This window comes from Marmota monax, unplaced genomic scaffold, assembly GCF_021218885.2.
Source record: "Marmota monax isolate L192 unplaced genomic scaffold, Marmota_monax_Labrador192_F-V1.1 WCK01_AAM20220418_F8-fsc00366, whole genome shotgun sequence".
Taxonomy (NCBI): Eukaryota; Metazoa; Chordata; class Mammalia; order Rodentia; family Sciuridae; genus Marmota; species Marmota monax.
The window spans coordinates 198261-216100 of record NW_026693123.1 but is presented as its reverse complement, the minus strand read 5'-3'; the positions used below and the strand labels follow the sequence as shown (position 1 = coordinate 216100).

The 17840-nt window shown below is 39.8% G+C and overlaps 2 protein-coding genes across 3 annotated transcripts in view; both read left to right on the top strand.

Annotated features, from left to right (window-relative positions):
• The window catches only part of Dapk1 (death associated protein kinase 1), a 189457-nt gene that overhangs the window by 41114 nt on the left and 130503 nt on the right, over nt 1–17840 (top strand). The window lies entirely within an intron of this gene.
• On the top strand, nt 4252–6371 carry LOC124099789 (stonin-1-like). The gene has a single exon (XM_046455012.2). The coding sequence runs from the start codon at nt 4332–4334 to the stop codon at nt 6354–6356; it is 2025 nt and encodes a 674-aa protein (XP_046310968.1). The 5' UTR covers nt 4252–4331; the 3' UTR covers nt 6357–6371.

The following is a 17840-nucleotide window of genomic DNA, read 5'->3' as shown; positions in this document are numbered from 1 at the left end:
TTTTAGAGTGCTTTTTTTTTTTTTTTAAAGAAAAATTTTCCCCTAGTTATAAAAGTGATGGTGGGGGTGGCTGTTGCCAGGAGTGGGGAGCAGGGAGATGCTAGAAAGAAATTTAAAATCATCTATAATTTGACCATTTGAAGAAAATCATTGTAAATATTAGTGTATTGGATTATTTTTGCAGATCTGTGTTCAAATTGTAGATATAAAGGCTATATCCCTCCATTTGCCTTAAGATTCCATTATTTTCTCATTTTCAAATCTATCTTATCTGAAGTCCAGGGAAATGCTTAATAATATTCATTTGTCTTTATGATGTGTTGTTAGGACAAGAATTTGAACAGAGTATTTATAAAATACTGAAATCAGTGAGACCCAATATTTATGTGAGCAACTTTGTGCCCAGTGGTTTTTTTACTGTCTGATTCTAATTTTCCACATACTAAAAAGAAATTTTCAAGAGATAAAAAAGAAACAAACTCCACCTGATTAACATTAAATGCCACCTGTATACAAAACTTTAGACTATAAAACTACCGTGAATTATTACAGCTTTATAAATTGTTTGTTAACTTTATTTTTAAAATTAGTTTTAAATCCATTTTAAGTTATTTCAGTCCGTAGCTGTGATCAATCCTTGTGCCTGTTAGGAATTTTGTTTAGGTACTAAGAAATAAGCTAATCTGCCTCATTAGATAACCTTTGTGTATGTAAATAGATCTTTTATGAAAACTCTGTGTTGGATTAAATGAAGTCTTCTGAAAATAATGAGATTTATAGCATGTTAAAAGTTACTGAAGTTTAAAATCTATAGATTTCTAAAAAATAGATTTAAAATGTATGGATGTGTAGTTTAGGATGTATAGATCAATTTACTAAAACAAAATAATTACAGTTGATAATAGGTACATCATTGTGACCATAGTAAACTAACCATAATATAGTTGCTCATTAATATGTCTTTTTCCTACACTGTGAACCTCCTAGAGCAATCTGTATTTTAATCATTTTTTTCATGCTAAGGATTGACATATACACAACATATACTTAATTGTTGAATTAGTTAAAATTTTGACTGTGATATACATATCACAGAAATTTCTTTTAAAGTTTCCACTTAAAATGGTGTTGATAGGGCTGGGGCTGTACCTCAGCGGCACAGCGCTTACCTAGCATGCGTGAGGCACTGGGTTTGATCCTTAGCACCACATAAAAATAAACAAATAAAATAAAGACATTCTGTCCATTTACAACTACAAAAAAAAAATGGTGTTGATTGTGACACACCACTTAAAATGATAGTTTATAGTTAAAATGAAAGCATTTCTAGGTACATTCTCATACATCATTTTTTTTTTTTTTTTTTTTTTTTTTTGGAGACAGGGTTCTTCCTATGTAGTAGCTCAGGTTGGCCTCAAATTCCTGGGCTCAAATGATCCTCCTGCTTTAGCCTCCTGGGTAGCGGGGACTATCTGTTTAAAGTGAGTGGTTCTTTTTTCAACACTGAGAGAATGATATAGAAAGACAACATAGGCCTGTGTAGATCAGACTGTATCCCACTAGAAAGCAACACAGGATTTTCAGAAATGGTCCTCTGTGCTTGGAAAAAAAATGCAGAAGCAATATGGAATTTACTTTGAAATCAAAGAATTAAGAAAGAGACGGGTGCGGTGGCTCTCTCCTATAATCTCAGTGCCTCTGGAGGCTGAGGCAGGAGGATTGCTAGTTTAAAACCAGCCTCAGCAACTTGGTGAGGCCCTAAGCAATATAGTGAGATACTGTCTGTAAAAAAAAAAAAAAAAAAAAAAAAAAAAAAAAAATTTTAAAGGGCTGGGGATATGGCTCAGTGGTTAAGCGCCCCTGGGTTCTATCCCCAGTTCATAAAAGGAAGAAAGGAATGAACTTCTCGAAGATGAATTTGTATGAACGTCTATGTTAAATATCAACAGGGTTTGGATTGGACAGAGGGGAGTGATGGGAAGGGAGTGGGTGTGGAGTTGGGAAGGATGGTGAAATGAGGTGGACATTACCTTACATACATGTATGATTACATGATGGGTATAACTCTACCACGTACAGCCAGAGGAATGAGAAGTTGTGCTCCATTTGTGTACAGTGTGTCAAAATGTATTTGACTGTCATGTGTAACTAATTGGAACAAATTAAAAAAAAAGAAAAAGAAATAGTAACAGAATTGTCACTTAAATAGTCATTGCCATTACTAATGTGATAGACTTGCTTTTTGGTTATATATCTGTCAGACACCTATGTAGAACATATACATTTATGGTTTTCCCATTTGGATTTCATTGTTTTCTGCTCTTGCTTATGTCTTTGCTCATTTGAAAATGGTGTTGATAGCTTGATAGCCCCACAGAATGCAAGTAAATTTTGGAACAAGGGGAAATCAGGGGATTGTTTTAGCTCCTGAATTTAATGACAACAGCAGATGTTATAAACCCTCAGCTTTGATAAGAAAGAATGAGGAACTTTTAAAAAAAGTTTTACACTAATCTATACCTATAGGAATATAATGATTTAGCTCAATTTAATACTTGATTAACAGTGAGAGATTAATACTGTGTTTTCTGAAGTGGAAAATAGCTTGTTACTAATAATAGGTAACATTTCCTGAATATTAGGACAGGGCCCACAGGCATAGTTTTTAGCAATCAATGCTTTCCATGGATTATTTCACAAGTCATTACAGCAACCCTAAGAGATTGATGCCTGTGCCCATTTCACAGATGAGACACCTGAAGCTTGCTGAGATAATGGGATTTGCCCATGGTCACACAGGGAGTGAGGGTTAACATCAGGTTAGGAGCCAGTTGTGCTCACATGCTGGTCCTTGACCCTGTGCTCCACTGGCTGTTACTAACTTTATCAATAAGCAGTGTGGACATCATCACCTTACCAGTGCAGCCCTCTATGTAGGGATTCTAACTTGGTCTCTATTTTGAAAGAGAAATCAGTATCCATCAAGTACCTCTAGTAATGATTGGTACATTCAAGGGCTAATTGAAGGCTCATGAAACTGTATGAGGTAGGAAAGATCATTCCATTTTAAGAATAAAGAAACTGGCTGAGTCGCTAAATTGCCTAAATACAGATGATCAGCGGAGAAGTGAAACCCAGCTTCATCCTGATTCCAAGATGAATGTCCTTGCCTTTGCAGTTCAGCCTGCTTCAGAGTCCATGTGGAGCCACTCTGCTGCGCTCCAAATGATCTGATGGATACAAATTTCCTTACCCCTTACTATGACAGACTGCATGGAAATAGATGAGATGGTGTTGTGATTATAAATAGATCTTCCAGTAACTTGGCTCATTTTTAGCATGTCTTTTTATAATTAAAGATTTTATTAGGTCTGTATGGGCAACATATTAGAAAAATATTTTTATTTTCAATAAACCATATAGACATTTTATGAGAATTGTTTTAATAACTATTTAAAATATGGCTCATATTGTATAGGACAAGTTAGAGACTGTTAATGTCAAAGAGTTGGAAGTAATGTTTAAGCCTTCACATTTGTGAGCAAAACAATATATAGTCCTTACTCTTGAACCCAGAGGTGTTTAACCCTGAGCTACATCTCTAGCCCTGTTTATTTTTTATTTTGCATCAGGCTTTCCCCAAGTTAAAGCTGATTTTGCTTAGGGCCTTATTTAGTTGGTGAGGCTGGCCTTGAACTTGGGATCCTTTTGCCTTTGCCTCTTGAGCCACTGGGATTATAGGCTTGAGCCACCTTGCCCAGCTGAACCCAGTTCTTTAAAACATGTCCTTAACAGGGACTGGGGCTGGGGCTCAGTGGAAGTGCACTTGCCCAGCATGTGTGAGGCACTGGGTTGGATTCTCAACACTGCATAAAAATAAATAAAGATCTGTCAACAACTAAAAAAAAAATTTTTTTAAAAATGTGTTGTTAATAATGTTTTCTGAACATTTGTTCAGGTAAGTCGGTTTTGACAGAGTTTATGAGAACAACACAACCCGCCAAAATGAGTCTCAGGATTTGATCTTTTCATTTCATGGAGCTTCCTGCAAATTCATCATTTGTCCTTATCACAGGTTTTCCTGTGTTTGCTTTAATTAGCATTGCATTGTTTGCAGTGGAGTTTCTGAGTTGGATAAAATGATATAAACATGAACAAAATGTTAAAGACTCACTTTTTAAGTGTTCAGAACCATAAAAAAATCCTTAAAAAATGCATTCAGGCCCCCCACCCCTCCCAGTGTGGATGGCGGCGGCTAGAGTCGGAGCCCCAGCTACGCTGCACAGACAACATATCTGGTTCCTTGACAAGGCCACAGCCTCCTCCTGAAGATGTGCTCCACAAACCCAGGCAATTGGGTCACCTTTGATGACGACCCTGCTTTTCAGTCTTCTCCAAAGTCCAAGAATTTCCCTCTGGAGAATCAAAGTGTCTGTAGACCAAATGGACTTAAACTGAACCTGCCTGGTCTCAGAGAATTTCCCAGTGGGCCTTCCTCCACCAGCAGTACCCCGCTGTCTTCTCCCATTGTTGATTTTTACTTTAGTCCGGGACCTCCAAGTAATTCTCCCCTTTCTACACCAACCAAAGACTTCCCAGGTTTTCCCAGCATCCCTAAATCAGGGGTTCATGTCCTTTATCCCATTCCAGAATCTTCTCCAAACTGTCCACTTGTGCCAGCAGGAACAGGTTCCTCCTTATTGTCTACTAAGTCCACCTGTGTCTCCCAGGCTTTCGTACCTAAGGACCCCTCATGTACACCTCCAGCTCCCAGAGTGGGTCTCTCAGATGAAACGAGTCCTCAGCAGGCTGAAGGTGGAGGTCTGCAAAGTGATGCTCCCCAGTTTCAGTATTTTCAGGAGGACTGCGCTTTTTCAAGTCCATTTTGGAAAGATGAAGGCAGCACTTCTCAGTTCACCTTTGACCCCTTGGGAAGCAGAAAGACTTTCTCATCAAGAGACAGGGAGATGCCTATGGATCAAAAAAGCCTAAATAAATGTTCCCTTGACTACATCTGTGAGAAGCTTGAACACTTCCAGTCAGCCGAGCACCAAGACCCTCTTGGAAATTTGTCTGCGCAGTGTCCCTATGCCGAAGACTCTATCTCTTCCTTTGTCCCCCATACGCTTTTCAGGAGTCAGCCCAAAGCCGGATGGTCCTTCATGCTGAGAATCCCTGAAAAGAAGAACATGATGTCTTCCCGGCAATGGGGCCCAATTTTTCTGAAAGTCTTACCCGGAGGAATTTTGCAAATGTATTATGAGAAGGGCTTGGAGAAGCCATTCAAAGAGTTCCAGCTTGACCCACATTGCAGACTTTCTGAACCCAAAGTTGAGAACTTTAGTGTGGCGGGGAAAATCCATACTGTGAAGATTGAACATGTGTCTTACACAGAAAAAAGGAAATACCATTCTAAGACAGAAGTCGTTCATGAACCAGACGTAGAGCAGATGTTGAAGTTGGGGTCCACAGAGTACCGGGACTTCCTGGACTTTCTGACTACTGTGGAGGAGGAGCTGCTGAAGCTGCCAGTCGTTCCCAAACCAAAGAAGAACTATGAGGAGCAAGAAATTTCCCTGGAAATTGTGGACAACTTTTGGGGTAAAGTCACAAAAGAGGATGGGAAATTGGTTGAAAGTGCTGTCATAACTCAAATCCATTGCCTCTGCTTTGTGAATGGGAACGTGGAGTGCTTTTTAACCTTGAATGACCTTGGACTGCAAAAGCAAGATGAATGCTGTTTTGAAAAAGATCCAGAAAAGAAGTGGATCGAGATTCTTGACTACCATTTTCATAAGTGTGTGAAAGGACAAGAATATCAGCAGTCAAGAATCGTTAAGTTTGTCCCTCTTGATGCCTGCCGGTTTGAGCTGATGCGTTTTAAGACTTTGTATGATGGGGACGAGCTTCCCTTTTCTGTGAAGTCCATCGTGGTTGTCCAAGGCGCCTACGTGGAACTTCAGGCCTTTGTCAACATGGCCCCGTTGGCTCAGAGGCCATCCCACTCTACTTCCTTGAGGTGCTGTGACAATATAATGATACACTTTCCTGTCCCGTCTCAGTGGATCAAGGCTCTCTGGACCATGAACCTCCAGAGGCAGAAGTCCCTGAAAGCCAAAATGAACCGCAGGGCCTGTCTGGGGAGTTTACATGAACCTGAATCTGAACCTGTCATTCAGGTCACTGTGGGGTCAGCCAAATATGAGAGTGCCTACCGGGCTGTGGTGTGGAAGATAGATCGGCTTCCTGATAAAAATTCAAGTAAATATTCAACACCTAAGTTGATTTTCTTAGGAAATAACATAAATGTTTTTTCCCTTCTCCTTGGGTTGCAACCAGGCAGAGACAGATGGTAACTTGTCAGCTGAGGCCAGTTCACCTAGACCTGTGGGAAAGGGAACAGTTAGCCCAACAGCTGGTTTATTTGTTTCCTTTTGGGCCTATTTCTACCACAGAAGTTTAACTTTTTACATCTTTCTTAATATCTGAAGAGAGAGGATCCTGGGCTAGGAGTTTGTTGTGGATGGTGCATGAGGGAAAATATGCAGACATACCCTTGGGCTTTTTGACATCAACCTGTCAACATCAAATATTAAAAATGTTTCTAACATAAAAAAAAAAAAAAAAAATGCATTCAGATTTTATTTATTATAATATTGTGCTATGGTTCTAAGGATTGAAGACTCTCTGGTATTTAAAACAAACTCACATTGAGGTAATAAAGGTAGAAATTGTAAATATATAACACCCCAGAAGGCAGGAATTCTATCCATGAACTGATTTCAGATCAAATTTCAGAAGAGGAGCACACATACTATGTATTAGCTAAACTTAAAAATTTTTATAAGCAACATAATTTATTATCCAAATTTAGAAAAACAGAGGGAAAGATCACCTGTAATCCCCTTAACTCAATCAAACCTCTGTTAGTATTAGAATTCATGAATATTTTTTGACAGTAAAGATGAACCAGTGAGCTTGCTCGATTTTCATTTTTCAGATGTTGGATGCATGACGAGGCAAATGCTGTTCTCAAGAACATATGGAACTTGAGAATGTATGAGTGTGTATGCATGCATGTGTTTGTTCTAGGGTGGAACTATAACCACTTGGATAAGATGCTACTCCTTACTGTTTTTTATTTATTGATCTAATAACTCCACGGATATTAGGAGTCCAATTGGTAGGAAAGTAGGTTTTATGCAAAGCCAGCTTTGAAGGAATGTAGAAGAAAATTTTTGGTTTCAGATTTCTATCTTTGAAAGCCAGAAAGGCTTTTAAAAGAGAAGAAGCAGCCAAGTGGGACAAAAGGCAGGAAATACACATGCAGATTTAGTCAGCCTGTGAGAGAGCAGGCAGGCTGGGGCAGGGGCAGCTCTCAGCTTCCTTGACTCTGTAGGGTGGGGGTGGGGGGGCACAGCCTTACTGCCTTGACTCTCAGTATGAGGAAGTAAAAGTAGTTATTAGGAAGTTGTTTTTTAATTTCAAAGGGTCTGTTTTATATTCATGCACATACTTATGTGCGTATATGTAAATACATGTATATTCATGTTATATGCACACACACTAACACCAGTAAATTTGTATAATATTTCTTCCAAAACAATCTTCACCTATCTGATGTTTTTGTGATATTGTTGATGACAGTAACATTTATTTTTAACTGCAAGATTTTGGATGGTTCCCACACTTAGTATCTCCCAGGCTTTCATGGCCAAGGTGGATTATGTATATAAGACTTCAAACTGGGAACTTGGTAGGACTGGATAGTGGGAATTTTGATTTTAAAAAATTTTTATTTATTATTATTTTTGGTACTGGAGATTGTACCCAGGGGCACTCTACCATTGAGCTCAATTCCCAGTACTTTTTATTTTGAGATAATCTATGTTGAGGGTCTTGCTAGATTTCCCAGGCTGGCCTCAAAATTAGATCCTCTTGCGTTAGTGTTTTTTTTTTTGTAGTTGGACTCATACCTTTATTTTACTTATTTATCTTTATGTGGTGCTGAGGATCAAACCCAGGGTCTTGCATGTGTGAGGGGGCTCTACCGCTTAGCCACAATCCCACCCCTTGCCTTAGTTTTTTGTGTAGGTGGGTTTATAGGTGTGTGCCACTGCCCCTTGGCTGGTAGGAGTAATTTTTAAGTGAGCATTTTTGGATTGACATAAAGCTAATTTTGTTATTAGTATCCAAAGTGGGGGAAGAAAGGTATTTTGCTAGAGGATGAAATTGAAAAATGAAGATTTTAATTTCATTCCACTCCTTCCTGTAAGGGGAAGTGACCCTTCTGCTCTGCTTTCTGGCAGGTAAATGATTTCTTACACCTTTGTATCCCTGTCCTTCTCAAAGGGAAGGCCACTGCTGAACTGAGAACAAGGCCCATCTACAGCACTGTGGTGGTGTCCTTACACACTCTGGGGTGCTTTGGGCATTTCATGGATTGCTTTTCACACCTGCCTTCCCATCTGGGAAATACTGTCAACTCCCTCTCCACCTGATTACAGAGGCTGTCAGACCAGATGCTAAAGTGCTTAATACCTTTTATTCAGAAGATTCCAGGCCTCCAGGAGCCCAGTTTCCTTCTTTCTTGCAGATCAAGCTTCCTGGTGAGGTGTGGGGAAGTGCTTAATGAGCTTTAGAAATGGTTCCTGAGCCAGCCACCAAACTGTTACTAATAAATTCAACTCTGGAAGCTACTTGAGATTAAGACATCTTAATGTCTGCTTTGATTAAAATATACACAATACACAGTAATTCATTAGTTTCTCTTAGTAGTGAAAACCTACTAGGAAAAAAATGCAGCAGGCATCAATCAGAATGTTTAGCTTTGCCCTTGTTGGTGACCTTGGGCAAGACATCTTGACTAAAATAAAAGGGGTCATATGGCTGTTTCATAGGTTTTCTAAGATCCTTCTATAGGATGGACAGTTTTGCTTCATCCCAAAAAAGTATAAAAGAGGAGTAGTCTTCTTCATCACCATCTTCTTATTTGTCATCCTTACTGTCTTAATCTTCTTTTTTTGAGTACTAGGGATGAAACCCCAGGGCATTTTACCACTGAGCTAGATCCCCAGCCCTTTTAATTTTTATCTTGAGACAGGGTTTCTCTATAAGTTGTTGAGGCTTGCCCAAAACTTGTGATCTTCCTGTCTTAACCTTCTCTGGGATTACAGGCAGCACCACCAAGCCAGGCCCTCTTCTTCTTCCTCCTCCTTCTCTCTCCCTTTCCTTATCCTCCCCCACACCCAGTTTTTTTTTTTTTTCCAGTACTTCTGTGGTGGCCTCAATAATTCCCGTAGCACACACTTTTTGTTTGTTTGACAGGAAGTTGCTTTTCAGTTAAACTTGAACTTTTCTACTGAGGCTGAATATGGCTGAGGTAAACTGTTTAAAATATAGGTTTTAGGGGCTGGGGAGGTGGCTCAAGCGGTAGCGCGCTCGCCTGGCATGTGAGCGGCCCGGGTTCGATCCTCAGCACCACATACAAACAAAGATGTTGTGTCTGCCGAAAACTAAAAAAACAAATAAATATTAAAAAATTAAAAAAAAAATATAGGTTTTAGTATTATTTAGGTATAGGAAGGCCAACAGGTCAGGAGACCACTGCTAATGGAAAGAGCTGGTGCTCAAGTTTCCTGCAGGAGAGAGGGTACACTGTGGCACACAGGGCCATGTGGGGAAACACCAGGATTGCTCAGGAGGCAAAGGGGATGAGGGGAAAACATGGGCAGGAGCCTTTATTGTGGCTTCTGCTGAAAGGACCAGGCAAGATAGGGTGAGCAGGTTTGGCTTTGGTTATTCTGAGTAATTTCAGGGGACTCTGGGGCATAGGAGCTGGCCCTGATTGTCTGCTAACTGGCTCTGGGTTGATCAGAGAATTATTGCCTGGAGTGTGAGAACTGGATATAGGAGGATGTGTTCTGGGCGGGGTAGGTCCCTGAGTGGGTTAATTTGCATATGAATGGTGTGTTGGAGGTGTGTTATTTACAGTTCTAGGAATGAGCCAATTTAGGGAGGGACTGGCTGTCCAGGGTCAGCCAGCTTCAGAGAGAGACAGAAAATACAAGGCAATGTTAATATAGAGTCAGCTGACTTTGATGATCAGATGTACCACCCCTCTCTCCCTTCCTACGTCTTTTCTCTGTGCACCTACCTCTTACCATTTTCTGCACTCCATTTCTTTTATTTTACAAAATATAAGTTTGGTAACATGATCAATAAAAGGTGTCTTACTGTAGTTGAAAAGCTGTATTGATTTACACTGTGTTTTCTTTACACGAATACTGAAACACTGAAATTTGCTTTGATTCTCGAACAACTAAATTTCCCAGGTTTTCCAAGTTACCTCCCTCACTCAAAGAGAACAGCATGGCATGGTTCTTATTTGTATCATTTTTTTTTTTCTTTTTGAGTGACCATTTCTGAGCTAGTGTTCTGATACTGGTGGGTATCCACTTGGGATTCAGGTTCTTGGCGTTCTGAACATAGAATTGAGCAAGTCATACAAACTTAACAGGCCAAGTGTGGATTTATTGAAAGTGACAGTGAAAGTAATACTCCATAAAGCAGAGCAGACCCAGCAAGGACCCCATGTGTGAGCCAGTCACTCTGCCTTGGTTCTTCCTCCTTATGGATGTAAGTGAAGACCCTGCCTCATTTGTTCTCATTGGTTACTTTTTTTCCCCTAATTAGAATACAGAACCTGGCTAGGAGTTGCCTTCAGTGGTCAAGTTGTCACTATCTTTCCTGAACTACCTCAGTTCCACCTATTTCACTCTTTTTTTGGGGCACATAGTATTGATTTTACTCCTATAAACTTGTGCTGAAGGTTTATACCTTAGCTAAGGGTTCTCAGCCCATCTCTTTTAGAATCTAGTTTTGTTTTCAGTGTCTACCAGCAAAGTTGCGGCTCCACAGCAGATTGCATCATTTGGTAATCACCACCAAGTGTGGATTTTGTTTTTATGCAGTAGATTGGTTTGCATTTCCCTGAGAATATTTTAAGAATAAACAACTTTGATCAGGCATGGTGTTGCACACCTGTAATCCTAGTTACTTCGGAAGCTGAGGCAAGAGGATGGAAAATTTGAAGCCAGCCTTGACAACTTAGTGAAACTCAGTTTCAAAATAAAATTTAAAAAAGGGCAGGGGATGTAGCTCAGTGGTAGAGCACTTGCCTAGAATGTGCAAGGGTCCACAGCTTCAATCCTCAGTCCACTGCCCACCAACACAAGAAGGAAAAGTTCTTAATACTACTCTTACCTTCTTCTATTTTTAAATAGACATCTCACAATTGAAATTATTTTTACAAATAGTTCAGAATGGGAAAAACTTTCTCATCATTAACAGAACATTTCAGCATGAAATAATATTCTTTTCCAAGGATTTTTTTTTTCTATTAACTTGCATATTTAGTCCTCAGTAGCACTGCCATGTGACTTTGTAGCTGGTAGCAGAGCACCAAAAGAAATAAGATACAGTGAGGTAATACTCTTTCACATTATATTTTGAAAAATTTAAAATATAGATAGACAAATAAGAGTCAAAATTCACATTTGTATCTTTTCCTCTATCACCATCATCATTTTAAAAATGTATTTTGAAGTAAATTACAGATATCTGTACGTCTCACCCCTTTAACACTTTATAATTTCATGGAGTTTGGTATTTCTTTATGGTTCTTTATATGTGTGGTTTGGTTTATACATAGTGAAATGCATAAATCTTAACCACACCTTTTGATGAGCTTTGACAAATGCATTTCTTGGGTAACCCAAACCTCTGTGAAAATAACTGTAGATCATTACCATCATCTCAGAATGTTTCCTTATGGCCTTTACAATAATTTCCGCCCTACTCTTTCAAATGAAATTGCATTCTGAGTTTTTCACTGTAGGTTAGTTTAATTTGTCCTAGACCTTACTGTGCATGAAATTGTACATCATGTGCACTATTTTGTCTAAGACTTTTTTTTTTTTTTTTTTTTGGGCTTGGGCTATTATAACAAAATACCACACATTGAGTGTCTTGAATAACAGAAATCCACTGCCTTATAGTTCTGAAATCTGGGAGTTCAAGATCAAGGTATTGGCAGGGTGCTTCCTCTGATTCGCATAGGGAAAGATCTATTCCAGGCTCCTTTCCTGCTTTCTAGAATTTCCTTGACTTGGGCAGTATAACTCCCATCTCCACATAATATACTCTTACTGTTCTGTGTCTGTCCAAATTTCCTTCTAAGAACCTAAGGTCTTCCTAGGGATATCTGTCATTTTGGATCAGGAGCATACCCTATTGTGATATGACCTCATCTTAACTAATCATACCTGGTGACCTTATTTCCCAGTAAGACTACATTTTGAGGTACTGGTTGTACCTCATAATATGAACTTCAGCATATGATTTTTGGGAGATCATAATTCAACCCATGATCCTGACACTGAGATTGTTATATGGGTCAGTGATTCTTTATTGCTAAGGAGCATTCTATGGTGTATACAGACTGCAGTTGTTTAGCCATTATTATTGATGAGTGGTAGTTTTGACTATGTGAACAGAGCTGCTAAGAACATTTTTCATACAAGTCTTTTTGTACATATCTACTTTTGTTTGTCTTGGATATATATCTTATATATATCTTACTGGGGATAAAGGGCTGATCTAGGGATGGATAGGGAAGGCTGTTCCTCTGAGGCCTGAAGACTCAGCGGCTGGGTCCCCCATCTGCCTTTTGCAGCAGTCCAGATAGCGCCTCTTCTGTATTGCTCCAATCCTATCCAGAGGCAGCAATGTCACACCACAGCAATGTCAAAACATGCTGTAGTCAGGATAAAATTTATCCTCACCAAGACTCATGTTGAAATTTGATTTCTCCATGTGGCAGTGTTGAGAGATGAGTTGGGCCTCTAAGAAGTGCCACACCATGGGTGCTGGGGGTAGGTCCTCATGAATGGATTAATGGTTTCTCTTTCTCAGTTATTTTGGGGTACTAGGGATTGAACAAAGGGGTGGTTTACAACTGAGCTACATCCCCAATTCTTTTTTATGTTTTATTTTGGGGATCTTGTAAGTTGCTGAGGTTAGCCTTGAACTTGTGATCTTTTTGCCTCAACTTCCTGAGTTACTGGGATAACAGGTGTACCTGTTAGAATAAATGTTTTCTCATGGGATTAGGTTAGCAATCTCAGGCCTTTGGCCCCCCTTTTTCTCTAGTCCTCATAAATCACTTCCCCATATACTTTTCAGCCATGCATCGAGCAGCACTATATAGCTTTTAGCAAAAGCTATGCAGATGGTGATATCTCCCCAGACTCCAGAACCATGAGTCAAAGTACACCTCTTTTCTTCATATAAAGTAACTAATTCCCCCCGCCCGCCCCCATAGTCAGGGATTGAACCCACTGATTGAAACCACCGAGCTCCATCCCCAGCCCTTTTCTATTTTTTATTTTGAGACAGAGTCTCACTAAATTGCTGAGGCTGGCTTTGAACTTGCGATCTTACTGCCTCAGCCTCTGGTGCTACTGGGGTTATAGGTGTGTGCCATCATATCTGGCCACTGAATTATCCAATCTTAGCTCATAACTAAGAAACATCATCTTGTTTATTAATTTAGATTTTAAGCCAATCTTTTGGTTTCCCTCTAAGGTTAATGAGGAAATCCTTAAATATGCAAAAACTGAGGACATGTTGTCTGGGACAACAGGGAATAAGGGAACTGGAAAGATTGTCCTTATTCCCAAGACAGCAGTGACAGTGGATGAGGGACAGAACAGTAGACAAAGTCCTCCAGAGCTGCAAGGGAAAAGGGAGAGAAGGGGCCTTCAGGAGCCATCCCAGGTTATTGTAGGACTTGGGAACAGCCCCAGCATGATGTCTGCCTGCATTCCAGCAAAGGAACCTGATAAAAGCCATGACCTCTTTCAGGGAAGCATGGATCCTGATATGGTGACACAGAGAAGCTGTAACCAAACCAGAGTGTCACCACAGAGCCCAGCAGGACAGTCCTGAAGATAAATATCACTGTGCTCTGTCATCTCTGAGCAGTGAGCTTTGCTGATGTACACGAAAGTTTAGCCTACGGCAGATGCAAGTCTCAGATGCCTCTGTGTGCCAGCCATCGGCAGCCACAATCTAGATGAACAAATACACCACATAATAATAATCTCAGTTGCCTGTAAGCCAGGAGGGCTTCATGGGTGAGGAGTTCCTGTGATAACCAAGATCAATTTCTAAGACAACCAGGAGGCCTCCAAGGGCCAGCTCACCTTTCAGCCTACTAGTCTGGGAATGTGATACTGTATCTTCCAGCCTGGGCAGGGACTTGTCTGACCTGGCTTGGGGTCGCACACTCTCTAAGTCCTCGTAGGGGGTGAGAGCCTGGCAAGGGTGGCAAGCAGAGAGAGGGGATGCTGCTTTCAGGAAGTGCTCAGTTGAGGAGCAGGGAAGTTCGTTCAACAAGTTTAGTACATGTAACTTATCATGGCTCTCTGGACCTGGGAGTTCCTTCTGAACTTCCCAGAAAGGAGCAAGGAGGGATGCTTCTAGAAAGAGTGTGACAGGCACTATTGTATGTTAGGGTTCATGCAACTCATAATTTAGTAGACTCATTTTCTGTAGCACCTTGGCAGACATTACCACTGGTGACTTCTCTTTTTTCCCAGTATAGACAGAAAAAATGAAAACGATTGAAAAACAATTGTTTAATTGTATATGTACAATTTTAATGTATCATTTTAACCATTTTTAAGTGCACAGTTCAGTGGCAGTAAGTACAGTCACATTATTGTGCAGCATCACCACCACTTATCTCGAACTTTTTTGTTTTCCTAAATTGAACTCTACTCATTGAACACTAACTTCTCATTTCCTCCTCCTCTAAGCCCCTAACAATGACCATTTGACTTTCTATATCTGAATTTAAACTGATTTTGAAAAGATGTATTCTGGTCCTTAACATTGTTGATATTTAAGTTCCAGCTTGCTGTCTAGGCTAGAAACCAAGCTAAATACCATTCATCAGACTCAAGAGTATTTTCTATTTTGATTTTGCTCTGTCATAGAGGGTAGAAGTGGGTAATTGGTAATACTTGATATCGGTACACTTTCTGACCCTTTTCTAGCATTCTGTGCATATGCATCTTAATGATTATTTAATATAACTAGTAATTATATGAAAATATAATTAATCTGATAATGTAATCACTAATTATTCATTTATGTGACATTTTCTCCCATCTGACTGAGTTCCATAAGGACATGTTTTTCCTTGTATTGTTAGCTCTGAGCACTCTCTCTGGCATGTGGGGTGCTCTATATTTATTCTTAATGTTCCACAGTTGAGGGTGACAAGAGGGAGAGAAAGGATAAGACATGTGTCCCATGAACTGAAAAGAGATTTAGGAGAATACCCTCAATATGCCCTTCACTGAGTTTTACATGTTCAATGGAATGAAAATAGGGAACCAAGTTGGGAAACTTTACTGTAAATTAAACTTAACATTTGGGTGGATCTCCTTTGAATATAGTTATAAGCTATATTCCCCTCTTCTCAGAATAATGCCCTCAAATACCCAAGCACAAAAGCCCAGTCTTGGCAGATTTCTAGACCCCCAGATTAGAAATTCTGTTCCAAGGTATAAAATAAGCAATATTTTTGTTTTCACCTAATTGGCTTAGTACATAGAGACCTACTAATTCATTAAATTTTGCATTTGGGGGTTTAGTGGTAGAGTGCTGGCCTAGCTTGCATGAAGTCCTGGGGTTGATCACTGTCACCTAAAAAAAACCAAAATTACACTTGATTTCAACATCAGTAATCTCTCAAACAAATCAAGCAAGTAAAAGGAGGTCATTTTTTGAATGCTCTTACACTGATGCTTTTAAGGGTTCATTTTTTAAAAATTATTTATTATTCCCATATTCTGCAGTAATTCAAGTGATTATTATTATTATTATTATTATTATTATTATTATAGTTCAATAGCAGTCTTTAAAGAAATACTGAAAGGAGCAGTAAAAAAATAAAAATGATGCCAACAAAATGTCACCTTCACTTTTCTCTAAAATTCAGGGGTTGGGGATGTAATCCAGTGATAATGCTTTTGCCTAGCATGGGCAAGGATCTGGGTTCCATCCCTGGCATCAGGGGAAAAAAATTCAGTTTAAACAATTTTTACTGCTGGACATAACTTCAACTTCCCACCTCTGAATCAGGTGGAAAGATGGAGGGGTCCGCTGGTAGGAACCTCCGCACAAAGCCTGCATTTTGCTGTGTTTGACTTAAGTGTGTATTATACTTGTGCATGTAGATCCCTCCACAGGGATGCAGTATTTGCTTCTGTGGTCATGGATCCTCGTGGGAAACCACTGATCCCCATGACAACCCAGACCCCCTAAAAGACCAAAGAGCCATCTGGTGGCCTTTATCTGCCTATCCAGTGGAGGACTGTGGGAGCCAATTCTGTCTCTTGCCATGGCCTCTAGGCCACCTCCCCAGAATCCCTAAGAATTGCAGGGTTTTTCCTGGCTCCAGAAAGCCTTTGAAGAGGAAGCCTGTTGATAGCAATTCTCGGCCACAATTTGCAGTGAGGACTTACAGAAGACATCAGTTGTAGAAGCCCCTTGATCCTCAAAGAGGGTTCTGGGAGCAGAGCAACTTGCTGGGATTGAGGAGGAACTATGCCTGAGCCTCTCATAGCCCTCAACAAGGCTGTGGGAAGAGCCCTGCCGCGTGCACTGAGGCCTTGTTATTCTGCTGGGCCTAAGGCAGCCTCACTATGATGACTTAGGGACTTTGGGGTTTACATAACTTCCCTTTTTCTCAGCAAAGGGAGTTCCTTATTTCTGAAAACCTCAAGGTCCCAGAGGACCCAGTTCCTGATCTGGCTGTCTTGTTGGGGGAATTTCTGCAATTTAGCGTGTTCTAAAGCAGACATTAGTTCAAAAACAATTAGGTCAGATCTAAGCCTGGTCTTAACCTTTTAAAGCAATGCATCTGCACTTCTGTGTAACCTTTTTCCTTCCCTTCCACAGACACAGAAGGTGGGAAAGACACCCTTGGGCTATCTGACACTATCCTTCAAGTAGTATTAGTAACAAAGCTACCTCCTCAAATTAAATAAAAAAGATTAAAACCTCCAATATTTAAAACTCATTAAGCACTAGAAGCACCTTCATACTTCCTGTTAAGAATAAATAGGCAATCATGCAAATGCACACTATTTAAAAATTGCTGACTAAAAGGTAGATGAGTTCCATATCAATATGATTCAACAGTGCACTGGAAAATTATTATTTAAAGGGAATGGAGGTAGTCACTAGTTTGTGTTGCCACTAGATATTGTTTTATTCTTAAGACAAATGAGTAAATTAGGTATTATGCAGCAAGAAGCCAGAGTGAATGTAACCATCATAATTACTGCTCAGGAGCAGAGGAAGAGCTGTTTATTTGCATTCTGATTTCTAATATAGTCTCTGTCCCTGGAATTCACTGATGTTGCAGGACCCAAGAACAGAAGAAGGCAATTTGGGATGGACATTTCATTAACAATATCTTATGTGGCTGAGTACCTTTGTGGACTGGGTATTGTTTTAAATGTGTTTTCATGTATGTATCATCTCTTTTATCTTCACATAGCTCTGTGAGATCAATACAAATGTTTTGTTGACTTTACAAATAAAAGAAACGGAATCATAGAGAAATACTTAGTCCAAACTCTCTAGTCAAAGGTCATAGGGTTGAGTAAAGTTTCCACTTGTGTGTTCAGACACTTTCTACATCTGCCTTCCAGGCTATCCCTAGTTGGTCAAGGGGCTTCAGATTGCTCTCTTTGGATCAT

Coding starts and splice junctions, on each gene's coding strand:
- LOC124099789 (XM_046455012.2), top strand. CDS start 4,332: ATGTGCTCCACAAACCCAGGCAATTGGGTCACCTTTGATGACGACCCT.